The sequence below is a fragment of the Puma concolor genome, chromosome A2 (genome assembly GCF_028749965.1).
Source record: "Puma concolor isolate L17-30 chromosome A2, mPumCon1.1.hap2, whole genome shotgun sequence".
NCBI classification, from domain to species: Eukaryota; Metazoa; Chordata; class Mammalia; order Carnivora; family Felidae; genus Puma; species Puma concolor.
In genome coordinates, this window is record NC_141668.1 from 107,626,903 (window position 1) to 107,653,577 (window position 26,675).

Genomic DNA, 26,675 nt, shown 5'->3' on the forward strand with positions numbered 1-26,675 from the left:
TGCTCCCTGAGCAACACGCGTGTCTGGTGCAGCCCTGGAAAGCCTCCCGGGTGCGGTAGGAGCCGGGCAGATGTGGTTTCAGCCCCGTGTGCCACGTCCAGGGAGCGGGGTTCACTTGCAGATCTGGAATCCTGTCGTGAGAAGCCGGGATGCGTTCCGGAGACAGAAGTGGGGACGGGCTGCACCCCAGGGGGCTCCCAGGGGGCCCCCAGGGAGCCGAAACCCTATTTGGGGGCCCCGGGGGAGCTCTTTGAAGGCCTCTACTGGTAAGACTAGACTACCTGGATGTCTGAGCAGGTGCTTCTGTGTCTGGCTATCAGAACGGCCCACAGCAGTCGGGGTGGAGAGGATGGGACAGACGGTGTCAGTGGCGTGAGGAGGTGGGGAGTGTCCTAGGAGAAGCTGGGGCACAGCAAGCAGCGTGGGGTGCGGCGGGCCCTGAGAACGAGGCTACCTGTGCCCGATGCAGTCCGGCTAAGAGTGAGCTCTGACTGCTGCCAGCCCAGAGCTCTGCCTTTGTCCTGATGGAAAGGAGCCCCTTCTGCAGAAGCTCCCAGAACCTCCCCGCCCCTTGGCAGAGATTATCCTGCAGCTGTTTCTGGTACTCCCCATGTGGGTCCCCAGAACTCCTCTTTGGGGTTCCCAGTAACCCCCATGGGGTCCCCAGTACTCCTCATAGAGGTCTGCATGCAGTATTCTATACGGGGTCCCCAGTACTCCCCACGTGGTCCCTCGTACTTGTCATGGGGTTTCCAGTATTCCCCAGGAGGTCCCCTGTCCTGTACACAGTACCTCTAAGGGCATTTGTATCTGAAAATTAACCTCTGTCAGCCCATTCTGTTCCCGTTGGGAGCTCTTCCAGGCTCAGCTGCCACTTTGTGAAAGTTCACAGGGATCGTTTCAGGTTAATCCGGAAGGATGTCTGCAACGGGGAACTTGTAATGATCTGAGAGCAGGGTCCGGGAGAAGTTTGTTGGGGTGCGTTCCCAGACACAAGTGGACCCTGGTACTGTGGGTTTGTTGTGGACCTGGTGTGGGTGCCCCACCCACACCTGCTCTGGTGACCCACACGCTCAGCCGGCCCTGGGGGGTGTCCCCAAGGCCTTGGACCTCCTGCCCATTTCCAGGCTCTCCTTGATCTTGAGCCCACCCACCCCTCCTCCCCCAGCCCCCATGGCCCTGCTCCCTGGATCCCCGGGCAACCCAGCCTCGAGCAATGGCCAAGTGGGGCTGCAGACTGGGGTCCTGGACAGTTTGATGATTAGGCGGTTCTGTGGTGTGGTGTTGTGTGAAGTTGAGACTCCAGACTGAGTTTGTAAAATGTTCTGGTGCAGGGGGAGCCGGGGGAGAACGGATAGGTCTTGCCCACTTCAAGTCGTTACAGAGAGTGTTTCCAGTCGGTGGAGCTGGTCACACCACATTAAAAGTTGTGTGCCATACTGTGACTTGTAGGAAATGCACATCTGGGCATCCGGATGACCTGAATAGATCTCTCATGTGTATGTGGTCTTCATCCCCAAACCCCAGGACTTTGCAGTGATAGAGGGCGGGAGCGTGTCTTTTGTTACGTTAATGGAGACTTTAGACCCCTCCCCAGGGCTGGGGGGGTGCGGGTTGATTGCTGGGGCAACCAACCCTGTGATTCCAGGGTTGAAACTCCAGTCCCCCCACCCCACCCCCAACCTCTGGCTCCATAAAAACCCGAGGGGACGGGGTCCGGAGAACTTCCGGGTTGGTGAGCACGCGGAGATAGGGGGCAACGGGCCCTGGGGAGGTGGTCAAGCCCCATGCCCCCTCCTACACCTCACCTCCTGCAGCTTTTCCACTTTTCACCATATCCTTTACTGGTGAATGGGACTATACGGGTCTCCCTGAGTTCTGTGAGCTGCTCTAACCAATTAAAAGAACCAAGAACCAAAGGAGGAGGCCCGTTGGAACCTCCGGGTGATAGCCTGGGGCTGTGGCTGGCACCTGAAGTTGCAGGGGTGGGGGGCCTGGCAGACTGAACCCATCACCCGTGTGTGGGGTCTGACGCCGTCTCTGGTAGAAGGCGTCAGAAGAGAGCTGAATTCTTGCTGGTATCTGAGAATTGCTTGGTGTTGGGGGTGACTTTGGAATTGGGTCTGGGACCCGTCAAAGATCATAGTTCATAGGTTAAATGTTACGTGAAACATTAATAAGCAAATGTAGTTTTCTAGAACAAACACAAATGAGTAATACTGTTTCTTACCCCAAGTGAATGTTAAGGTTGTAAAACCCACTGCTGTAGTTCAGACGGCAGATTGGGGGTGATTTCGGTGAATAGATGTTGAGTTGAGAGTGATGAGACAGGACACACTGGGTGGGTGAACCGGGTCCTTACTGCGACCTGACTCCTGGGAGACCTGGGGGTCTTTACCGAGTGGGGGAAGGCATATTCCCTCCAGCCTTCATGTCTTCAGGACAGAACCCTGAGGGCTGGCTTAGCGCTTTCTGTTTTCAGAGCATCTTGTTGTCTGGAATAAAATGTGGGTACCCCTGATCAGATTTACATTTTTGCTATTGCAGAATAAGACATTCGGGGCCCTTAGTAATGCTTGCGCATGGTTAGTACTGTGTCCCACAGCCGCAGGCCCTGTGACTCAGGTGTGGCTGGGGCCTGGGGGTCACAGCAGGAGCATGGCCGCCAGCCCTCCCAGTGTGGTGCTGGTAGGTGCTGGTACCGTCCTGCTGGCTGGCCCCACCAGCCTGGTTATCTGCCGTTCCTTGGCTTTCTCGAGTTTGCCGTTAGCACAACTGTTCCAACAGATTCTGCCCGACTGCCCACACTGTATTCCTAGTCAGAAAACTCTTCCTGTCCGGGGGAGAGCACAGCCTGTAAGTTACTACTCAGGCCGCACGCTTTGGAGAGAGAAGGTTTCTAGACATTTCAAGCTGTTCAGAGGCAAACAATGTTTAAAGCTGCACTTGCTGAATTATTTTGTGGTCCATGGGCATAATTTGATGGGTGCTGTAAATGTAAAATGTGCACAAATGTAGGTCGAACCTTGTGAATGTTCTTTCACACCTTTGCAGCTACTACACTCACTTTTCTGAGGCGCTCCTTGGGAACTCTTTCACAGCCTGACACCCTTCCCTGAAGAAGTGCCCTGTGGTGACTTTGCCCCAGAACAAAGCACTGCATTTTCACCATAAGCTTCCCCCCCAAATTCCAGCCTTTATTCAGTTACTCATTTACATACCTTTAGCAAGTTTGTCTAAGTTTTTGACGAAGTTTCTAGAATACCACTTCCCAAACTTCGTTAAATGGGGCTGCATTTTCCTGCGTCCACTCTATTATTCTTTCTGCAGAAGCGTCAGCTGCTTACGGAAGACCCACAGGAAAAGAAAAAGTGGGATTCTCCTGAATTCTGTCTCTGTGGGTGTGCTGGGAAGCTGGCACTCCCCAGGTCAGGAGCCAGGGGACCCTCGGCACTCGCTTCCCTTATGGTCCTAACACTGCCGCCGATGCTTGTGGCGTCTGTGGGGCCTGGCCTTTCCCCACCCGGGCCTGTGGGATGCAGGGTACCCTATGGTCCCACTCATTCTGAGCTCTGTCTCTGTTGCAAACGTGAGCATCCTTACTGTATCCCAGAAGGTAACAAACACAGGTTCTGCCTGGGTACTGACTCGGAAACAGGCACATATCCCACATCTATTCTGTGCCCACCGGTTCCGAGAATGAAAACTACAGGGCCCTGCACTCCAGGAACTCCCGCCTAGGAAAGCACAGAGCATGATGTAAATGCTGGGCTGCTGGGCTGCGGAAGCCTTGGCCGCATCCCTGGGGCCCAGGGGCCTGGTGGGGAAGGCTGGGCGCCTTCTCAGGGGCTGCGATGCTGCATAGGGTCAGGTCACGGGAGAAGTTGGAAAAGGCTTTATGTGCAAGAAGCAATGTGATGTTTCAGAGGCCCTGCAGGTAGCTGACCAACGATTGGAGTGTACGTGTGGTGGGCGAGGGGCAGAGGTGGAGGCAGGAAGGGAAACGGGAGGAAGTCGTCACGGGCTGAATTTAGGTTATGGTCCAACTTAGATTTAACAGGAACTGTATAATCCCCAGAATGGATCGTGATTTCCACTGTGTTCACGTAAGGCCTAAGCTCTTCCCCCCTTCCCCCTTTATGATTATTATTATTTTTTACCATCAACACCATTTTAAGGTGTGCAGTTAAGTGGCACTTAGAACATTCACGAGGTTGTGCACTGTCGCTGCTCTCTTGTTCCGGGACATTTTCATCGTCCCCCAAAGGAAATGCCCCGTGAACATCTCTCCCCAGCCCCTCCCCCAGCAACAACTAATCCTCTGTCTGCCTCCATGGACTAGTTTATTCTGGAAATTTTGCATAAATAGGGAGAGTTGGAAAAGAAACCCTTGGCAGTAAGCTTGTGTTGTTACAAACTAGCTCAGCTGAAGGTAGAATTTGTGGGACCTGCAGGCAGGAGGCTAATGGAGGCCCAGGAGCTGGTGGCCGTCCCTGCCCCTGTCCTGTTCCCTCTGGCTACTCCCAGCTCATGGCACCTTCCAGACTCAGGGAGGGGGCTGCCTTAGCCTGAGGGGTCGCATCCCCAGGAAAGGGCAGGGCCCGCCCCCGGTCAGCAAGACTGGCAGATGGCAGTGGGGGTGCAGAGAGGCCGGGTGCTGGGCATCTGTCAGCCTTGGCCTTGGCCCTCGACACCTTGCTGTGATTTCCTCTGGGGAGCTGAGGTCTGGTACTCAGAGCAGGTGGAGAGTGTGCGTGGACAGTTCGGTGAGGGCCTCCCGAGAGGGGAGGAGCTGGGTTATTAATTGGCTGAAACCACTTGTGCTAAACGTGATGTCAAGAATAATTGAAGCTTGGGCACTCCGTGTGAGGATGGTGGCTGCCTTTTATACGTACGCCGAGTGGCACACTGTCGGGGCCGGGGCTCTGAGTGTGGGCCGGTGAGGTGGCAAGCCCTGGAAAGGTCTGACGGCCATCCCCCCGTCCGGCTCCTCCCTGCCCTTTGGCGCAGGAGTCGTGGGTTTTGTCACAGGAGGCCGCGGCCGCCAGCAGAGCGGAGGCCAGCGACGCATCTTGGCGCGGTTGGCCCCAGGTGCCCGGCCGTGCCCACCCAGGCCCCGAGTTTGCCAAGCCCTTGGCATTGCCTTTCCTTCTTTCTCCTGCTTGGTCCTGCTTTGGCTCCCATAGCCCCTCCTGCCCCGTCCTAGCTCCTGGCTCCTACCGGTGTCCCTAACCGAGCCCCCTCCCCGCCTCCCTGACCACCACCCTAGCAAGGCCGCCACGTTGGAGCCAAGCTCCTGCATGGGCTTCCCGGGGCCACCGACACAAATCACAAACCTGGTGGCCTAATGCAACAGAAGCTTGTTCTGTCTAATCGGTTTTCCAGGGCTGAAATCCACCTGCTGGCAGGGCCACACCCCCGGGGGCTGGGGGCAGGGCTGTGCCTTTTCCTGGTGCTGGCCAGCATTCTCGCTGGTGTGGACGCACACCCCAGAGAGGAGCCTCTGGCTTGATTTTCAGCAATCTCAGCAATCCTCAGACCCAGGAGGGTCGGGATTCCTTCCAGGCGACAAAGATCTGTAAGCAGCTCCAGCTGGGAGTTCGAATCTCTGAGCCTCTCCTTTCCTCCCCCTCGCATCATCCAGTGCAGTTAGAAGCTGTCAGCCAGTCTCATTATAGACGGTCTGCGACTTACGATGGCTCATCTTGGGATTTTCCACTTTACCGTGGTATGGAAACAATACGTGTTCCATAGAAACTGTACTTGGAATTTTCCTGTGCTGGTGACACTCGCTAGGACCTGAGCGTCTCCCAGGCAGCCACGTGGTCACAAGAGTCAGCAACTGAGGCCCTGACCACCCTTCTGCTCCCACACAGCCGCTCGGCTTCTCACCTTCAGGTCCGCATTCAACCAGTTACATGAGACATTCTGCAGCTTATTATAAAACAGGCTTTGTGAGAAGAGCGTTTTACCCGCCTGTAGGCTCGTGTAGGTGTTCCGAGCACGTTTAAGGTGGGCCAGGCTCAGCCGTCATGTCCGGGACGGTGGGTGTGTTGAATGCATTTTCCACTTAATGGTCTTTTTAACTTATGATGGCTTCATCTGGATGCAACCCCCTCGTACGTCAAGGGAGATCTGTGCTGGTCAATTTGACAAAAATGTCCTATGGTGCCCACCTCTTGTAGGGATTCCACAGGGGCAGACAGTGGCACCACCCTGCCCACTCGTGTCTCTACAGTCCATCCGATGTCTGGATCTAGAGTCAAGTCAGAAGATGTCCCTTGGGATTCTTGCCTCCCACGGCCTTTTTCAATATGGTAGCCAGGCTAACACTTCCATACCATTGGTCAGATTATGCCACACTGGTGCCCAAACCTGCATCTCATTCAGAATGACATGCAAATTCCCATCCAACCTCCCTGCCTCCCACGTCACCCCCTGCTCTCCTGGCACCCGCCACGCAGCCATGGCCAGCTGGCCCCCCAGGTCCCCAAGAACGTGGGCTCTGCAGGAACAGGGGACTAGCCTGCTTTGTTCTCTGCCGGTTCTCTACAGCCCAGCACGGCAGGGGCCGACCGCTAGTCTGTGAATGGAATAGTGTTACTTTCCCTAATTTACCGAGTTTTTGTAAGCAGCTGTCAAATGATCGTTATCTTCCCCCTCGCAGAACATTCTGGAAACAACTGGTGAAGCGCCATTAAGTGTGGTCAGCGGGAGAACAGGGGCTGCTTCAGATCCAGGTGACAGTGCCAACAGGTATGTCAGGGAGCCCTGGCTGAGCTCCGTTCTTCTGTACAGCATGGGGCCTTCCAAGGACCCGCCCGGGCCGGGGTGACGTAGGGGGTGCCGCCTGGGTTGCGGGAGACCGTGGACAGCATGCAGAACACCAACCGTGATGGAGGAAAGAGGGCCTCTTCTTGCCGGTTGAGAGAAATAGATCAGGTGCCATGACTAACCTCCCCCAGCACGTTGGGAACCATCCACGGGGGCACCGTGAAGACTGGGAACACCTCGGGCCTTGCCAGGGTCAAGGGCACTAGACCCTGTAGTGGGTGCGAAACACGCACACTTTAAAGCAGTAGCATTAGATGGGCCTTGAGCACGTGATGTGAAGCGGAATGAGCCAGTAACAGGGATAGATGTCATGGGCGTCCACTTGCATGAGGTCCCTAGGGCAGTCAGGTTCATAGAGAAGAAAGATAGGGGAGGTGGGGGAGACCCAGGCCAGGGTTGGACCTGGCAGCCGTCAGGGTGGCAGTGAGGCCCACGGGACCTGAAACTCCCTGGGCATTCCTGCAATGAGTATTTCTCCCTTCCCATGAGGGCACGGGTGCAGTCCTCAGAGGTTTCACACACGGACAGTAAACGTGGGTTACGTGGGTTGGGCTGAAGTCCAGACAGGAGGCAGTGGAATATCACGTGGGCCAGGACCTTTGCCAGAAGGCCAGGTGAGCCGGGAGCCGCTGTTTCCTGCCCAGGGTTGAGAGCACAAGAGCCAGAAGCAACCTTCCCCTGCCCGAAGAGAAGGTGCCCAGCCCTGTACCTGACGGCGGATGGCTCTGAGTGCCCTGGGCCTGAGCAGGGGATGGCGTCTGAATTCCCTGTACCTGAGGGGGGAATAGCATCTCAGTTCCCTATATGTGAGCGGGGGGGTGGCTCTGAGTGCCCTGTGCCTTTGGGGGGAATAGCGTCTGTGTCCTCTATACCTGAGGGGGGCACAGTTCTGAGTGCCCTGTACCTGAGGGAGGACAGAGTCTGAGTTCTTTGTACCTGAGTGGGGGATGGCGTCTGTGTTCCCTGTACCTGAGGGGGGACCGCATCTGAATGCCCTGGGCGTGAAGGGGGGTAGAGTGCTGAGTGCCCTGGGCCTGAGGCAGGGTCAGCTCTGGGTGTCCTGTACCTGAGGTGAGGCAGCTCTGAGTGCCCTGGGCCTGAGGGAAGACAGCCCTGAGTGCTATGTACCTGAGAGGCCTGGGCACAGTTCCCCTGTGCGGCTCACCGGGCCAGGTATATGGGGTTGTGACAGGGAACGTGATGGGGTCCCCCTAAGAGGGCCTCATCCTTGCTGGCTGTGGGTCACGGCCCTCGCATCCCTTTCCCGGAACCTGTGAATGGGCCAAACGCAGTGGGCAGTCGTCCTACACGGGAGTAGCCGCTGTGACCTCACGGTGAATGTCGTGGAGGCCTTGTTCTGCCTCAGGGCAGCCCACTTCCCCTGGACGGCAGAGCCCCTGTAGACAGTGACCTGCCTTCCGGGTCAGCCATCTGAAGCGGGGTCCCATCTGGGCACAGATTTTAGTCTGTGGCCTTAAATATGCTTCTCGTCAGTGAAACTCATCCCCGGAACACTGGTTCGGCCTCTACCTGCAGGGCACCCTGCTGTCACCCGAACCACCAAGGAGCAGGTGTGGGTCACAGAGGGGCCCCCCGGGAGAGCCGGGGAGAAAGTCGTGTTCAGATGGGCCCCATGAGTGAGGAAGCGTGGCCGTCCTCACTGTCCCTTTTCCCTTTGTGTCCAGAAACAACCAGGAACCTTCCGTTAAAATCTCCAGCTCCTGGAGCAGCCGTGGCCCGCGCCCCTGTCGCCAACGGATGTGTGTGGCTGGGAAAGTAAGCAGTGCCTTCTGTGGTCTTCCCCAGGTGGGTGTGTGCCCGACACGGCAGACTGTCTCCAGAAACCTGCTGGTGGGGTCAGGCGGCCCTGGGGCCTTTGGGCGAGCCGTGTGTCCAACTTCTGGGCCTTCAGACCCCGCTCAGGCAGTTGGAAAGCACAACCCGATTGGATCCTCAATAAGGAAAATGTACAGCACGTTTTTGCTGTCGGCCAGAGCGCCATCGCTCAGCTGTCCGCTTCCCTGCAAATTGGTAGTAGCTCAGCCGGGGAGCAGCGTGGACTCGGGGTGATACGGGTTCCCCAGGCTCCTGGTGGAACGTGCTGGAGGGTGTCCTGGGCGCTGTCTTGGCCGGGGTGCTGGCAAGCGTGAATCCTGTCCCCCTCCATGTGTGCGGCACACGGGGCCGGCCTGCGCCAGCCCAGCCGAGTCAGGGAGCCCTCGGCCTCACCGGGGCGCTCTATTCGCCGGCTTTCTCACGCGGCGGAAACCCGGAAACCGGTCCTGACTCCAGACTAGGCCACATCATCACCCTTCACTCCTTAACCTCTTAAATCCCAGTGCACCCGCCCTGTGGTGGGCTCCTGCAGCGTGACGGTGGGGACCCCCTCCTGCACCACGGGACGGCAGCGCTCTGCAGAGGACGTGGCCCCGGACCTGCTTCCAGGGACTGACGTCACGTCGGCCGCTGTCGCGATGGGGGCCCCGGTCGGGGCGCGTGCATCCACTGAAACCAGCGCCCCGATTTCACATTCTCCCACCTTGCCCAGAAGGTAGGGGAAGGGTGGCGCGGAGGCCACCGATTCGGGAGCCACACCCAGCAAGCCGGCAACTCACTGTCTTCCTGTCCACCTAGCAGTGATTGTAGTTGTGGCCAGCGCCTTGAGCCTCAGTGCCCTGGACCACACAGGTGGCCACCGTTGTTCCCACTGCCCCGGCACCCCCCACCCCAGCACTTCTCACCAGGTCGGTGATGCGGTGCTGCTGGCCCCAGGACCCCACTTTAGGAACCAGTGAAAGTCAGCCCTGCCCTCGGGTCCCATAGCGCTTGCTTCTGGGCGGGCTGTTACCCTCCTGTCTCCGTCCCTCCCAGTTGACCATCATGCTCTCTGAAGCCATCCTTCCTGTCCCCACACAGCTGCCTCGGCCACGATGGCTTGGTGTCCTGGCCTCGTCCCAAGCAGCTCTGTCCCCTCACTCAGTGTCTCCCTGGGGCCATCTCCGTGCAAGGTCCTGCCGACGCAGTTGATCCCGCCGTTCATTGCTTCCCAGAAGCTGACACTTGGGCCCCTCCGAGTCTGGGGTTTCGGGTCCAGGTGGCTTCCGATGCGAGTCTGTGTCTGCTCCTGGATTTCGGGGACGGCTGTGGAGTTCAAGTGAGGATCCGCGACGTGTCCGAGGGAACGGCGGTCACCGCCTTCCACCAGTTTGGGAAAGGTGGGTGGTCTGGCATCCATTTAGAGCACGGGCAGCGGGTGCAGACTCGGTGACACCCCACGGGTAGCCCCGGCCACACTGGGCCGGAGGAGACCCCGCTTCTCCCGGGGCTCCCGCACCCTCCGTGTCTTGGTAACACAGGCTCGGGGGCTGCACCGAGCCCGCCCCCAAGCACTTTCCCTTGCTGTGTCCTGCCGGCCCCACTGCTACCCTTCCCCACGTAGGGGAGGCGGGACGGGTCTGTCCTGCTCGCACACCTGGGGAGCCACGTGACCCTCCCCAGGGAAAGCTCTGAGCCACCGTGTGAACTGCTGACACTGTCCTTCAGGTGGGTGCACACGCACATGATGCTGCACACTTCATCGTTTGTACTAAAGTGTCGAACACCTTGCATGTAGGCAAAGTGACAAAAAACCTCTTTCTCCGGACACCGTGGCGCTGGGACCATGCTGCCCGGAGAAGGACCGAGTCCCCAGCACCAGTGTGGGGGGCGAGGTGGGTGGGAATTCTGACCTTTTCCTGCTCGCCAGCAGCGTGCAGCTTCCCGCTTTCTGTTTATCTTTTAAAATTATCTTTTGAACTTAGGACATCCTCATAGTTCAAGCCCCCACCTTACAGAGGCATGTGTGGTGATGGGTGTCCCCCCTCAGGGACCCCTGCTCTCTATCCCTTAGGCCTCTGGTGCCCGTACATGACCCTCTCTCCTCCTGAACACAGATGAGGGCGGCACTCGGAGCCCTGCTCCCCGCTGGCACACACGCCCGGCCACATCTTGGAGCTCCTCCCGCGTCCCCACAGGACGGGCTTCCCTGCCCTGCCACGTGCTGGGTGCACATTAATGTGCCCGAGTCTATTTAACCATGCTTTTTATCTGTACACATCGAGAGTTCTTCTAATCTTTCAATATCACAGACAACACCGCGGTGACTAATCACACGTGTGTGCCATTTTGCCACTTCAAAGAAAAGAGGGATTTTTGCCTCAAATGCTAAGTGCGTTTGTAATTTTTTTTTTTTTTACTTATTTTTTGAGAGAGAGTAAGCAGGGGGAGGGGCAGAGAGAGGGGGGACAGGGGATCCAAAGCAGGCTGAGCTGACAGGCTGAGAGCAGTGAGCCCGATGTGAGGCTCGAACTCACGAACGGTGAGACTGTGACCTGAGCCAGAGTCAGATGCTCAACTGACTGAGCCGCCCAGGCGCCCCGGGTGCATTTGTAACTTGACGGTTGTTACTAAACTGCTCGCAACAAGGGTTGGCTGGTTTCTAGTCCCCAGAGCAGCTCTCACTAGTTATTAGGTCCGACCATGAGAAAGGGCCAGCATCTGCCGTATTGTACCCAGAATAGCACTTTTGTGGCTCAACTCCCCATGGTGTTTGTATGAGCACTTTCGGTAATTACGAAGATTAGCCCTTTGTAGGTGATATAAGCTGCAACAGTTCTTTTTCTCAGTGTGTCGTTTGTGTTCAGGCTTTGCTTAGAGTTGTTTTTGCTTTTCATGCAGAAATTTTAATTTCTATCAAGTATACTCTATCTTTTCTTTTATGGTCTCTGAGTTTTAGCTCATAGAGAGGACACCCATCAGGTGTTATCTTCAGGTTGGTTGTCGTCGGGTGTGGAGAAGTTGCTGGTATTCGCTATTAACGTTGCACCGTTCTATCGCTCTGAGTGGCCACAAATCCTTAACCGTGAAGCGTATTCTTCAGTGTTTGTCAGTCACGTAAACATTATTTACAAGTAGTGATATGCCAACCCCGTACCCCCGGCCTGACACCTGTCCTTCCCTGTCCTACTTAATCACCTTGGCTGGGACTTCCTGAACAGGGGGCCTGAAGGGAGAGGATGGCGGCATCTTTGTCACGAGATGCTTTTAGTGTCGTTTGTTAAACTGGGTGCCAGACTTGGGACCGATGTAACTTATCAAATGTTAAGGAAATTTTCATCTTTGCTCTTTTATCAAGGACTTTAAAATTTTTTTTAATTTCAAATTCCAGCTAGGAATTGAATACCCGTGTTATGTTAGTTTCAGGTGTACAATATAGTGATTCAGCACATCCATGCATCGCCCAAGTGCCTCCTTCATCCCCAAAACCTGTTTCTCCCGCCCTCCTCCCTTCTGGTGACCATCAGTGTATTCTCTGTGGTTAAGAGTCTGTTTCTTGATTTGCCTCTCTCTTTTTCCCTTTGTTCATTCGTTTTGTTTCCTGAATTCTACATATAAGTGAAACCATATTTGTCTTTCTCTGACTGGCTTATTTGGCTTAGCATAATACTGTCTAGTTCTAGCCACATCATTGCAAATGGCAAGATTTCATTTTGTTTTATGGCTGAATAATATCTCATTGTACATATGTACCACATCTGTTCATTCACCTGCCGATGGACGCTTGGGCTGTTTCTGTAGTTTGGCTGTTGTGAAAATGCTGCAGTAAGCATAGGCGTGTGTGTATCCCTTTGGATTAGTATTCTTGTATTCTTTGGGTAAACACCTAGTAGTGCAAATGCTCCATCATAGTGTAGTTCTTTTTTTTTTTTTTTTTTTTTTGTTTAAATTTTTTTTTTTTTTTCAATGTTTATTTATTTTTGGGACAGAGAGAGACAGAGCATGAACGGGGGAGGGGCAGAGAGAGAGGGAGACACAGAATCGGAAACAGGCTCCAGGCTCTGAGCCATCAGCCCAGAGCCTGACGCGGGGCTCGAATTCACAGACCGCGAGATCGTGACCTGGCTGAAGTCGGACGCTTAACCGACTGCGCCACCCAGGCGCCCCCATCATAGTGTAGTTCTATTTATAATTTTTTGAGGAAGCTCCATACCGTTTTCCACAGTGGCTGCACCAGTTTGCATTCCCACCAACAGTGGAAGAGGGTTCCTATCAAGGACTTTTTTTTAATGTCAAGAGCCATGGGGCACCTGGCTGGCTCATTTGGTGGAGGATGTGACTCTTGATCATGGGGTCGTGAGTTCAAGCCTCATTTTGGGCTTAGAGCCTACTAAAAAAAAAAAAAATGAAATAAAATCAAGAGTCATCCAACTTGTGAAACCCTTTTCAATATCTGTGGAGCTGATCTTATGATTTCTTTCCTGCCTCTTTAGAGCTGTAAATATTAACCGACATCTTTCTGTTTTTTATTTTTTTTTAACGTTTATTTATTTTTGACAGAGAGAGAGAGAGCATGAGCAGGGGAGGGGCAGAGAGAGAGAGAGAGAGGGAGACACAGAACCCAAAGCAGGTTCGCGGCTCGAGCTGTCAGCACAGAGCCTGACACACAAGCTGTGAGATCATGACCTGAGCCGAAGTCGGACGCTCAACCGACTGAGCCCCCCAGGTGCCGCTAACCAGCATCTTAATACTGAATCACCCTGGAATTCCTAGGAGGGAAAACCCACTGGATTTGGGGGTACTGTTCTTCATGCTGCTGAATTCAGTTTCCCAACATTTTAGTTATGTTTCTTCCTCTGGTAATGACATGGGACTCGTCTGTAGTCACTAAGTTTTGTGTGGTTGTTTTGAATTTGGGGTATCGATGTTGTGTGGAGGTTTTCTTTATTCTTTTGTTGGTCTTGAAATGGTTTAAATAGCTTTGGAAATCATTACTCTGTTTTGGAGAATTTGCTGATAACTCTCTGAGACTGATACATACACACGCATATAGATGTTAATCGCCTCCATTTCTTCTATGCCACCTTCTATTTTATCCGTGGGAATTCATCTGTTTAGATGTTTTCTTCTTCTTCTATTTTTTTTTTTATTTTATTTTTACGGGGGCGCCTGGGTGGCTCAGTCAGTTGAGCGTCCGACTTCAGCTCAGGTCAGGATCTCACAGTTTGTGAGTTCGAGCCCCGCGTCGGGCCCTGCGCTGACAGCCCAGAGCCTGGAGCCTGTTTCAGATTCTGTGTCTCCTTCTCTCTCTGCCCCTCCTCCACTTGTGCTCTGTCTCACTCTGTCTTTCAAAAATAAATGTAAAAATAAAAAAATTTTTTTAAAAATTAAAATTTATTTTTACATAATCTCTACACCCAACATGGTGCCCAGACTCATGACCCTGAGATCAAGGGTCGTACGCTCCACTGACTGAGACGACCAGGTGCACCCCCTGATCCCCCATAACCTTTTTTTTTTTTTAAGATTTTATTTTTGGGCTCCTGGGTGGCTCAGTCAGTTGAGCATCCAACTCTTGATTTCAGCTCAGGTTATGATCTCACCATTCATGGGATCCAGCCCCATGTTGGGCTCTGCGCTGACAGCATGGAGCCTGCTTGGGACTCTCTCTCTGTCTCTCTGTCTCTGCCCCTCCCTCCCCCTCAGGATAAATAAATCAACTTAAAAAAAATAAATGAAAGAGTTTATTTTTACTGTTGAAGTTTTCTATTTCTGTTGCAGTTAGTTTTTTTAAGTTACATTTTCTTGGGAAAGCATCCACTGAACCCCGGTTGTCGTGTGTATTTGCACGAAGTGAGCCAAGCGGGCAGTAACGGCTCCTTACGTTTCATCAGTGTTCATGGGTGTCTCCTTCTGCCGCGTCTTGTTTCTGGGTTATGCTTTCTCCTCGTCCTTGACTGGGTCAGGCACAGTTTCATTGGTTTATTTAAAGGACCAGTCTTTGAATTTCATTAATTACATTCCTCCCCTAAGTTTATTAATTTCTGCTTTTTTTTTATAAATTTTTTTTTATAAATTTTTTTTTTATTTAATTTTGACAAAGAGAGCACAGGTTGGGGAGGGACAGAGAGAGAACAAGACAGAGGATCTGAAGCAGGCTCTGTGCTGACAGCAGGGAGCCCAAAGTGGGGCTCGAACCCACAAATGGGGAGATCATGATCTGATTTGAAGTCGGATGCTCCGCTGACTGAGTCACACAAGTGCCCCCGGAAAGATTAAACAAATATATATTTATTTATTTAGAGAGACAGTGGGAGTCGGGGAGGGGCAGAGAGAGAGAGAGGGAGAATCCCAAGCAGGCTCCGAGCCGTCAGCACAGAGCCCGATGCAGGGCTCGAACTCATGAACTGTGAGATCATGACCTGAGCTGACAGCAAGAGTCGGATGCTCAACTGACCGAGCCACCCAGGGGCTCCCCGTCTTAACTTTTGTGGAGTGTTTTATGTGCTCAGTGGTCTCCCGCCTGCCAGCCAGCTCAGCGCCACCACCCCCCCCCCCCACTTCATTAGAGGGCAGTTGTGTGCCGCGTGTTCTTGTCTGTGCTTGTGATATTCACAACCACTGTATTGTTTTGCCTAGTGGTGGGGTGACCAGGGTCTGTCTCCATCCTTGTGAATATGTACCACAGCAGAACTCCCGGGGCCCAGGGCAAAATGCAAATGCAGAGCCCTTTGTTAATGAAAATTATTAAGACTTTCACCACAGCGGAGCACTAAAACCCACGCAGGGCCCTGTGGAGTGTCCCATGCCCACGACATGGCCCGCCTGCGGGGTGTCCCATGCCCAGGACGTGGCCCCCCTGAAAGAGAAAGTCGCCTCTGCTGTGTCAGTTCCCAGTGTCATCACCGTCGCTGCCCTTCCATGCAGGTTTGATGTTGCACATATTTTTAATGGTTCATCTAGTGGTCATTCTTCCTCCCTTTTCCAGAAGGAGTCTACATGCTCAAGGCAGTTATTCACAGTGAGTTCTGTGGAACTGAAAAGGAGCTCGGCCCCTATTATGTGGACATCGGCCCTGCGACCGTGTCCGTGTCCATGAACTCCAGCAGCATCCACAAAGACGGGCTTCTTGTCCTCACGGACTCCCGCACGGATCAGAAAGGTAAGAGCTGCACCCGGGGTCTGAACCTCCCGCCCTCCACTCTGGACGCGGCGAGCCTCTGTGCTGGCGTTGTATGGTGCAGGGCATAGCCATTCCCCATCCAGACACGCGCTCCTGCCTCACCGCGCCTCGCTCAGCAAGCACTGATTGCACAGTACTGTGCTCTGAGGGGCACGTCCAGAGTCCTTGTCTCAGGATTCACAGTCTAGTAAACACATGGAGGTCTGCGTCTGAAAAACAGGAGCCAGGACATGGAGCTGCGTCCCCAAGGGCACGGCCAGGGCCTGGGAGGTTTCGGGAGGGATCGTGTGCACCTACAGGGTAAGCAGTCCACGATGGGCCTTGAGGAGTGGGTCTGCCGCGAGGTAACGGGTGCAGGGAGAGCATTTGGGGCTGACAACGTGGCAGTGAGTCCGCGCACAGAGAGGAGGCCCGACGGGTGCTGCAGGTGGCTGAATGCTCACAGGGTGCCAGGCGCTCTTCTCCCTCTTCGCTCACATCAGGCCCACAGCCGCCGGCGGGGGCTCCCTTGGCGCTCAGTGTTGTAAGGGACCCGGCTTGGAGGCCAGTGGAGTGGGAGTGGAGGATCCCAGCCAGATATCAGCAACACGTGGGAAGAAGAGTCGTGGGCGAGTGTGGGCACCCGTCAGAGATACTCCCTCAGGGGATGGAATTAGGGGTTATGTTTCCCGGAAGCAGGGAAAAGGAGAGGCCAGCAAGGACGTGTCCGGATGACACTCATGGGATCTTACACACCGACCGCACCCTCTCTATACACTTAGCCCCGTGAGTGCCTCTCTGTCCAGGATGTCACAAAACACAGGGAGGAGGCATTTTAGTCTGTGCCCTTCGGGTCTGCACTGGGAGTTGGGATCGGGAGACCCGGCACAGATGGACCACCCGAGTAGTCTCGTGCAGATTCGTACGTCGTGGTTCCTCTTCCCAGCTGGTGACTATGTCCTGGTCAGAACTGAGTTGTAGGTGTGGTCAGTGAGATGCTGTCACTCTTAGACATGAGATATTTATTTTTCAGAAATTCTAAAACACTGGGGCACCTGGGTGGCTCAGTCAGTTGAACGTCCGACTTCGGCTCTGGTCATGACCTCACGGTTCACGAGTTTGAGCCCCGTGTCGGGCTCGCTGCTGTCCGTGCAGAGCCTGGAGCCCGTTTCAGATTCTGTGTCTCCTCTCTCTCTGCCCCCACCCTGCTCACGCTCTGCCTCTCAAAAATAAATAGACGTTAAAAAAATATTCTAGAGCATTGATGAAGAACAAAATACCCACTGCACGTTACCGTTGTTATAAAAGAGGATTTTGTCTCCGTGAAGAGAAGAGCTGCACAGAACACCAGTCCCTGAGAACAAAGACCCGTCTCCTCTCCTCCTGTCCCAGCAGACCAGTGTGCCCAGACACGACGGTCCTGCTCTGGACCCTGACACCATGTGGGGTGCCTGCCCTCCCGGTACACGCACACACGCGTGTGTGCATATATGTGTACGTGTGTGCACACGTATCATGTGTGTGCAGCCCTTTGCACTGCGTGTCCGAGGGGTTAAAAGCTTGCCCCCGCCTGACCCTGTTAGGAGCCCTTGTGAAGTAAGACACTCCTTGGTGCGCACCGGGGAGGCCCTTTAAAGACGAGGCCATCCAGCAAAGGAATTAACAGTTACTGCCACGCCAGGCAGTTCCTGGGGGAGAAGAGAAAACACAGGATTCCCGCGAAAAACATTCTGTGACGGGTTCACGTTCCGCAGGCTTGTCTGATTCCAAACCTCGGGCTTCAGAATTTTGAAATCCACTGGGATTCAGAGAGAGAGAGTAAAAAATGGAAACTGGGGACCATCTGTTGCTTGAGACAGAGGAGTGGATTTTTAAGATCGTCACCACGTTTTCTGTTTTGTGTTTTCCCGCGTAGGCACTGTCGTCACACATCGTTTTCCAACTGGGCCCTCGTGGAACGTGTCCTTCACTTCTCGGACACGAGCGGGCGGCGGCCAGGCGTGGAAACCCGTGACTGTTCGGTTCCAGATGCAGCGTATGTTCCCTTTCTGATTCGAGACTTGTCAGAGTCAGTCGGGATCACCGAGGGCCCTGGGCAATGCCAGTGTCTGCGATTAGCTCTGCTGAGATTTTCTTTTGCCCTTGAACTAGCTCTGTTTCCCTGTAGTTTGTTGTAGGGCTTTCTAGAAACCACCCACCGCGAGGCTTCAGCCTGCAGGTACGGGGTGGGTTATGGTGCAGAATCCTCTGGGAGCACCTGAACCCGTACCAGACGCTTTCCAGGAGATTTCACAGGGAATCGGCCCCGTCACTTTAGGACTTTGCTGGCCTTTGCACTGGGGCCGCCTGTATGTCAGCGGGCTCAGGATCCTGCCTTCCCGCCCGACCGTGTGGGAGGTGAGGAGGCTGGGGTCCCTGGATGGCCCGAAGCATCCGTACCTCCCTCACGTACACAGCCGTCTCTGTCTACACTAACGGAACCGTGTTTGCCACCGACACCGACATCACCTTTCTGGCTGTGACCAAGGAGACGGTCCCCCTGGAGTTCCTGTGGTATTTCGGAGAAGGCCCACCCGTGAGGACAACTTCCAGGAGCGTTAGGAAAAGACTCCGCATCCCCCAGTGGTCAGTCAATGGGCATCACGAGGGGTGGCTGCTGGCAGTGTGGCCGTAGCTCAGTGTACAGATCTCCCCGCCACGACCTCGAGCTACATTCACACTTAGTGCCGCTGGTGCGTCCGCAAATGGGACTTCAAACGTACATTTGTTTATTTTTTCATTTTTAAACTTTGATTTCTTTAAGTGTATTTATTTTGGGAGAGAGTGTGAGCGGGAGAGGGGCAGAGACAGAGAGAGAGAGCGAGAGAGAGAGAGAGAGAATTCTAAGCAGGCTCTGAGCTGTCAGCACAGAGCCCGATTCAGGGCTCAATCCCATGAGCTGTGAGATCATGACCTGAGCCGAAGTCAGAGGCTTGGACGCTGAACTGTCTGGGCCCCCAGGCGCCCCTCAAATGTGAATTTAAAGAAGAGGCTCCTTCCTTCCCGCTTGCACCAGGGGCATGTGTGGGGCTTTGGAACCAAACTTTCCTGGGTTCAGATCCCATCTCCCCCACCTGGGTAAATTCCCCCTCCAAGGAGGGGTCCCAGTGCTTGGCCCTCCCCCCTCCCACTCTGGAGGTGACTGACCTAATGACCGAGGGGTGGCCCCCCAGTAAGTGGGAAAGCCCTGTGGAGGACCGTGCCCACCCCGACCTTTCTCGGGCAGTGAGGCGGGGTTCTCTGCCCCTGACCTGTTCCTGTCTCCCCCTGCCCTACCTGCCCCCTCCTCGGTCCCCGCCCCCCGCCCTCCCCCAGGTACAGCGTGACGGTGCAGGCTTCCAGCAGGCTGGGCAGGGTGGCCTCGGAGCCCCACCGCATCAGGGCGCAGAGGAGAATCATCGCCAATCGGCTCGCGTCCCCGTCCTCAGCTCTGCTCAACACCAGCGTGACCTTTGAGTGCAGACTCAACTTCGGCAGCGACGTCGCTTTCCTGTGGGACTTTGGGGACGGCGCCGTGGGCCCGGGGGGCAGCTCTGCCAGCCACAGCTACAGCAGGTGAGGGTCTCAGGCGCAGGCAGGGCTCTGCACGCGGCGGCCGGCACATAAGGGTCTCCTAACCGACCCCGCAGCGCATGCCGTCGGCAGATACTGAAGAATGACATGTAAACCCAGCTGCTCCCCGGGAGCTCCTGGTCTGGGGACGGCAGGAGGAAGATGGACGTTCTCAGCCCCAGGAGGCACGGAGAGGGCAGTTGGACGAGGGGTGGGGGCCTGACGCGGGTAGAAGGGGCTCGGAAGACTGCGAAGGGCCTCTCTGTCATCCTGAGGCGCTTGGGCTGTGTCCTTTCATTCGGTATTTATTGAGCACCCACTGTTTACCTGGCGTGAGGCATTCTGGAGATCCATGCACAGCTAGGCCTGCCTGGGGAGGTGGACGTGCCCACGGGAAGCCTCGTTCAAGGTTAGGAGTGGACGAAGTGCGGGCCACCCGGGTCCGGGTCTGAGCCTCCCGGCTCGGAGTCCCTACACTCACTCCGATGGAGGGTGTCCCGGAGGAGGAGGGACAGACGGACGGGCTCAGTCTCTTCATTCCTGTGCGTTGTGGCCCTTCCAGGGAAGGGGAGTTTACCGTCCAGGTCCTCGCCTTCAACGATGTCAGCACCGCCTCCCTGAGAAAGCAAATTTTCGTCGTGCGTGAGCCCTGCCAGCCGCCCCCGGTGAAGAACATGGGGCCGGGGAAGGTGCAGGTAGGGCTGGGCCGGAACGACGGCACTTGGGGCAGTAAAGGGAGGCTCTGTGCAACTGGCCCTCCGTGCCGGACGCGAGGCGGCGCTTCTGAGGGCCTCTGAGCGCCCAGAGCCAGGCCCAGGGGTCCTCCTTCCGGGCTGATTGGGCCTTCATTCTCCCCTCTTCCTCTGGTGCTCAGAGCCGCTGGCTCTGAGAAGCTTTCCAGAAATTGCTGGTGCAAAGCACGGAAGTGTTGTCAGGAGAAGGGAATGTTCGGGTACACACGGTGTCAGCCAGCCCTTTCCTGAGCGCCTACTATGGGTTAGGAAAAGTAGGGCCACTTTTTATTCCTTTTGTTCCTTTGAGGCCTCTCGTGTGGAGCGGATTTCCCCTTTCAGGGCAGAAGTGTCCAGTGACACACGGAGTGAAAGCCTGGGACTCGGCTGCATTTGCCCGAATGTGTCCCGTGGTTTTCTGGCATCAGAGGCCGTTGATGGGCTGCTGACCAGGGTCTTGGGTTGGGGACCTCCTACCCCAGATGAAGCAGTGGGGATCGGGGGGTACACAGTCCCTCAGGCAAGGCCCGGGTGGTTCCTGGCCATGTGGGCCCTACGGGACAGTGACAGTCTCTTACAAGTGAGACCCATGCCCCCATGAGGCCAGCATGTGCCTACAGGGTCGTCAGTCTGCACGGGCAGTGGGCTCTCTGGGTCGGGGACATGGACAGAAGGTCAGGGGGGACCCCTAACATGGCCATTAGGCCTAACATGGGTCCCCCTGGAATCAGGGGAGAGGGGTCTGCGCTTAAATCCTGACTCTGCTCTTGGGTTGAGCCACCAAATGGGGGTTTTCCCTGGTTAAACAAGGTCGAGTTGACTCCACGCCATGTGGCTCAAACTGTGTATTGGCTGTGTGATCTGGGGTTCTCTTCTTTTTTTGTTTTCTAAGTAAGCTCTACACCCAGCGAGGGCTCGAACTCACAACCCTGAGATCAAGAGTGGCACATTCTACTGACTGAGCCAGCCAGGCACCTCCTGGGGTGGTTTTCCACAAAAAAGAGTACTCAAGTTTTTTTCATTTTTAAAATAAAACAACATTGACGAGTCCGTTTTTTCTTCATAGTTTTTTTGTCTCAAACACATTTTCTAAGAGTGTAAAGAAAAACAGGAAATCATCTGAAATGCATCAGGAGAATGCCACTGTCACTGGACACAACGTCAAAAGTCACATTCCAATTTTAATAAATACCAGTTTCTTTCTTTTTAAATTTGTTTTTGAGAGAGACAGAGTGTACACACGTGGGGGAGGGGCAGAGAGGGAGAGAGGGAGAGAGAGAATCCCAAGCAGGCCCCTCACTGTCAGTGCAGAGCCTGACGCGGGGCTCGAACTCACGAGCTGTGAGATCATGACCTGGGCTAAGATGAGAAAACAGACGCTTAACCCACTGCGCCACCAGGTACCCCTAATATTTCTTGATTTTTAACGATACTGGGATGCCTGGGGGGCTCAGTGGTTAAGTGTCCGACTTCAGCTCAGGCCTTGGTCTCGCAGTTCGTGGGTTCGAGCCCCGTGCCCGGCTCTGTGCTGACAGCTTGGAGCTCGGAGCCTGGAGCCTGCTTCAGATTCTGTGCCTCCCTCTCTCTCTGTCCCTCCCCCACTCACACTCTGTCACTGTGTCTCTCTCCAAAATAAACATAAAAAAGTTTTAAACAATACTAACTTCCATGTATTTTACCCATGTGTTTCTTTTCTATGTGGATATCTTTTTGAAACTATATTTGACTGTTCAGAAGTTTAAATTTCTATGGAATCAGATCTATTCACCTTTTCCCTTTCATATTTTCCCATTAATCTTATGCTTAGAAGGATTTTTCCTCTCATGGGTATATAAGTATAAACATTCATGTATTCTTTCTTGTTTTTGTATATTGACTCGTGATTTTGTCTGCAGGAAGAATGTGTATTTGTTTCAGTGTTTTGTATTCCAGCTGTAAGGGGCCCACCCTGTGATTATGCAAGAGGGTCACTGGTGCCCTATGTTGAGAGTAAGTTTTGATGCTTCTCTGTGGCATCAGGCATAATGGACCTTTCGAGACTCTTTTCTCTTTAACCTGCAGGTATGGAGATCTCAGCCCGTGAACCTGGGTGTGACATTCGAGTCTGCGATCCTCTGTGACATCTCCCAAGGCCTCTCCTACACCTGGACCTTCTGGAACTCCGAGGGGGCACGGGTGCCCCTGCCCGCTGCTGTCAGCACTCACGGGCAGACCCTCACCGTCCCCGGCTACTTCCTGCAGCCCGGGAACTACACTGCACTTGCCAAGGTGAGTGACCGGCCAGCGTGCTTTCCACCAGCCTCCGAACAGGACCCCGGCCCCTGTTACCCCAGCCTGCTCTGTCCAAGAAAAAGAGGGCTGTCACAACAGGTGTGGCTGGAATCTCGAGAAGTGCTTGATTCCTTTAACACATTTTATGTCCAAATGGGGACAGAGTAATCGTGAAAATCTCCTTGTTTAGCAAAAGCTTCCTGTGCACCTGCTTTGACCATGTCACCGAGGTAGTCCCGGGATGTTAAAGGTGTATTTGTGTCATCAAGGGGCCCGCTGCCTGGGAAGGGAGGGGATGTTAGAGAGCAGGGCCACCAGGGCACCCTGGTGACCAGGCCGGTCCTGACATTTGCTGCGTTTGGCTGGAAAAATGGTGACAGTAGGTCGTGGTCTCTTCTAGGAGAGTTGGCTTCATGGGGCACAGGACGTGGGAGGCAGCAGCCGGGGCCAAGACCCTGAAGGAGACTAGGGCTCGCGAGGGGGCACAGGCTGGCAGGGCGAGTGGGGAATAGACCTGGTGAGGGGTCTGGGGTCTGCCTGGCAGGTGTAAAGACTGGACTGGAGACCACCGGTGCTGCCCCAGCTCCATAGGGAGGTGGCTTTGTTCCTTCATCTGGGACATGAGGGCCTGTCCTATGCATAGGGACCAGCGTGGGTCCCTCAGGTCCCTGGGGACACCAGCACACACACTGGGAGCAGTGACATGTGCTTGCGTGTCTCAGCAGCATTGCACCACGATCAGGGTTTCCACATGCTTCCTTGCCACATCTGTGCTCGTCCCACCGTGCCCTGGACCCCTCCCCAAGGGCCGGGTGATGGCCACAGTAGCACCGTTGCAGACGAAGGCCACAGGAAAAGTCAGAGGCAGCAGAGTGGGAACCACACTTTACTTCAGAAGTATTAATTAGGGAAGAGTTGGGAGTAGACTGAAGGATGGGACTTCACTACTGAATACTCTCTGGAACGTTCCATCACTCTGGAGCGCTCTAATGGTGAACTCAGAGGCAACAGGAGGCTGAAATGGCACAGTGGCCGTGGGCAGAAAGGCAGAACAGGTGACTGCAGGTGGGTTTACGGCCAGTCACCTACCCTCGTGATTACTCGCACAAGTGAAATGGAAAACGCAAAGGTCAAGACCGAGTGCATGGAGTACAGTGAGACTGCTCTCCATTTCCCTCAGGAGAGCAGAGTGTCCATTTGGGACACTTTCTGAGCAGCGAGGACAGGAGCAGGAGGGAGGAGCCCCAGCAGGCAGCCCTTGTGTTTTGGGAATGGAACAGGTGAAGGAGCCTGAAAACGAGACAAGATTTGGTATGTCTATAATAAGCATCATAAGGATCTGTTAATTTTTAAATAGTAGAAATGTTTTATTAGTAATACTCCCTGTTTTTAAATGTTTATTTTTGAGAGAGAGAGAGAGGCAGGGCACAAGTAGGGGAGGGCAGAGAGAGAGGGAGACACAAAATCCAAAGCAGGCTCCAGGCTCTGAGCTGTCAGCACAGAGCCTGATATGGGGCTTAATCCCATGAGCCGTGAGATCATGACCTGAGCCAAAGTGGGATGCTTAACTGACTGAGCCACCCAGGTGCCCCAGTTATTATTTTATTTTTTTAATGTTTTAATGTTTGTTTATTTTTGAGAGACAGAGCACAAGCAGGGGAGGGCGCAGAGAGAGAGAGTGAGACACAGAATCTGAAACAGGCTGCAGGCTTTGAGCTGTCAGCACAGAGCCCGACGCGGGGCTCGAACTCATGAACTGAACCATGAGATCATGACCTGAGCCAAAGTCAACTCAACTGACTGAGCCACCCAAGGCACCCCCATTATATTCTTGAAATCACTTGTTCCTGAAATGGTCTATATTTTTTCTTGGTTTAACGTGGCTTAAAATCTTTACTGTCCGTCATCACATTGACAAGACCAAGCAGGCATTCCTGTTCTGTGACCAGTCTTGGGGGTCTCCTTGTCACTGAGGTTCTTGGGGAGTGACTGCCAGAAGGGCAGATTTCAGCTGGACAGACGTGGCCCAGAGCAGACCCAGTGCGGTCATGGTGTGGACCGTGTGACCAGCCTAACCACCCCTGTTCCAGCTGGGCACGAATGGGGTGGAGGACAGTTCCCAAGACAGGCGGTCTGGCCCCCTGCCCGGAGGCCTGGCACGGATGCCCATCTCCCTGTGGTGTGGCTCCGAACCCTGCAGATTACAAGTACCATTGTCATGGTTAGAAACAGTCATTCATGCAGAGGCTGGTTCATACTGTGTAAGGTCACGAGTCAGTGCTCTGTGACCTGGCAAAAAGAGAAGTGGACAGGGCCGTGTGGCCATGGGTTTCCTCTCCATCCTGCAGCTCTGAGCTAGCGCGTGCCGTTGGATAAGGTGCACAGAGATGGGCATCGAAATGATTGATGAGGCCCAGTGCTGGTAGCTTCATGCATCCAGTGCTTGAGAGTCCCTTTTCCCCGAGATCCGGACAGTGGGGTCACAGGTGCCCTCACCTGCCCACGTGGGAAGGGTCAAGGTTGCGGTCCACGCCTCAGAGCTCAATGGCTCCGCTGGTTGACACACTCCCTCATCAGCTGTGTCGTTGGTGTTGAGTGGGCTACGGATGTGTCTTTGTCCGAGTCGTGGCGACCCGACTTGAGAAGATGCTTTTGCTGAGATCCGAGCTCATGTCATCACTTCGCCTTCGGGGGCCACTCCCTCAGATGTCCAGACCTCCTGCCGTCACTGTCCTGACGGGTTCCCCCACCCTGCACGTCCCCGTCTCTGGACGTTCCTGTTGGCTTCTTGGGCGGGAGGAGCTGGGCAGGCAGATTGGAGTGTAATCAGAGACGGTGGATCGCCCTCAGGCCCGCTCTCGGGAGAACCGCTAGCAGGGACCATGGGTACGTTTTTGGAGAAAGTCACGGAGGACCCAGCCAGGACCCGTGAAAAGAGCAGCAGGTGTTAGGCTCTATTTGGTTTTAAAGTTGCATCAAACTTCTAAGAGAACCCTTGCAAATGCCTTCTTCATAAACTGTTCCATATTCCTGAGTTGAAGAGTATTTGTCTCAAAGTTCATTTACTTGCTTCAAGAGCATCGATCACATGGGGGTAGAAATGTAGTTTGAAGGAAGTCGCCAGTGCCGTCCAAGACCACGGACAGACGGACAGACTCCCTGTCTGTGGAGTAGGTTTGGCATCTGGACTGAGTGGATGGGGCCATGTTACTGACGGTGTTGCTCTGTCCCCAGACCTAGGAGTCCCAGCTCCGTGTGCCCTCCAGATGTGGTGAGCGAATGCCCCCATCCTCACCGGCTTCAGCCACTCTGCTTCCACCGGGCACATAGTAGGCTGTTTGCCTGGCGAAGGTGACTGGCTGGGGTTGGAAATAACGGACCCTCTCGGTGCAGCGCTCGGAGCCGCTGTTGGAGCCAACGGCACATTTAGATGCCCCAGTTTCCTTCCAGAGTCAGAGGAGCGTCCACCCCGGAGGGTGTCCTGCCCAGTCCCCCGGGTGATGCCCCCTTGTCGGCGGTGTTCCCAGGTTCAGGTGGAAGGCAGCGTCGTGCACAGCAGCTACCGTGTGGGGGTGGAGGTGCGAGCCCGGGCCCCCGTGAGCGTCATCTCCGAGGGCACGCACCTGTTCATCTCCAGAGCCCCCTCGTTCATCGTCGTCCTCAGGGGATCCCAGTCCTATGACCCAGACAGTCCTGGGGCCGTTCTCAGGTGAGCCGGGGGGCTGTGTGACCATCTGGGCTGGGCACAGCCTCCCCCCCTCCCCCCACCCATCGCCTTCTCCAAACCCAGGCCCAGAAACGTTGGGAGAGGTGGCCGTAAATCCTGCCTCGTCATTCAAACAACTTAAGTGCCTCCACTCTTGTTAGTTGAACTGACGTTTCACTCGGGATCGTAACGTAAGGGATTTGGGGAAGGCGTGGAACTAAACACGTGAGCAGCTTTGTAAGTTGGTGTTTTGGAAAATGGAAGTTGAAATACTGCCTCAATCCGTTCTGGCTGCTGTAACAAACCATCCCGGCCTGCATCGTCCATAAACCACACGTTTCCTTCTGTCTCCTCTGGGCGCTGGAAGGCCAGGACCGGGGTGCCAACTGGCTCCGTGCCCGGGGGGGGACCTGCTTCCTCATTCAGAGCTGGTGCCCTCACTGTGTCCTCCCAGGGTTGAAGGGGTCCAGGGCTCCCTGGGGACCATGTTATAGGAGCGCCAGTCTTTTCGTGGGCCCCCCCTCCCCCCCACTTCGTGATCTAATCCTCTCCTGAGGCCCCGCTC

At 54.8% G+C, this 26,675-nt stretch overlaps 1 protein-coding gene across 4 annotated transcripts in view; it reads left to right on the forward strand.

Moving 5' to 3' along the window:
• The window catches only part of PKD1L1 (polycystin 1 like 1, transient receptor potential channel interacting), a 126,719-nt gene that overhangs the window by 19,054 nt on the left and 80,990 nt on the right, over positions 1 to 26,675 (forward strand). For 2 of the 4 annotated variants that reach the window (XM_086697127.1, XM_086697128.1), the window contains 11 exons: positions 6,668 to 6,756; positions 8,520 to 8,640; positions 9,174 to 9,385; positions 9,751 to 10,049; positions 15,638 to 15,811; positions 17,727 to 17,846; positions 18,268 to 18,436; positions 19,166 to 19,405; positions 19,965 to 20,097; positions 22,195 to 22,401; positions 25,932 to 26,113. In XM_086697127.1, coding sequence (XP_086553253.1) covers positions 6,668 to 6,756; positions 8,520 to 8,640; positions 9,174 to 9,385; positions 9,751 to 10,049; positions 15,638 to 15,811; positions 17,727 to 17,846; positions 18,268 to 18,436; positions 19,166 to 19,405; positions 19,965 to 20,097; positions 22,195 to 22,401; positions 25,932 to 26,113 — 1,946 coding nt within the window. Of the gene's footprint in view, positions 1 to 6,667; positions 6,757 to 8,215; positions 8,406 to 8,519; positions 8,641 to 9,173; positions 9,386 to 9,750; positions 10,050 to 15,637; positions 15,812 to 17,726; positions 17,847 to 18,267; positions 18,437 to 19,165; positions 19,406 to 19,964; positions 20,098 to 22,194; positions 22,402 to 25,931; positions 26,114 to 26,675 lie in introns of those variants that run through there. The other 2 variants (XM_086697129.1, XM_086697130.1) reach the window with 2 other exon arrangements.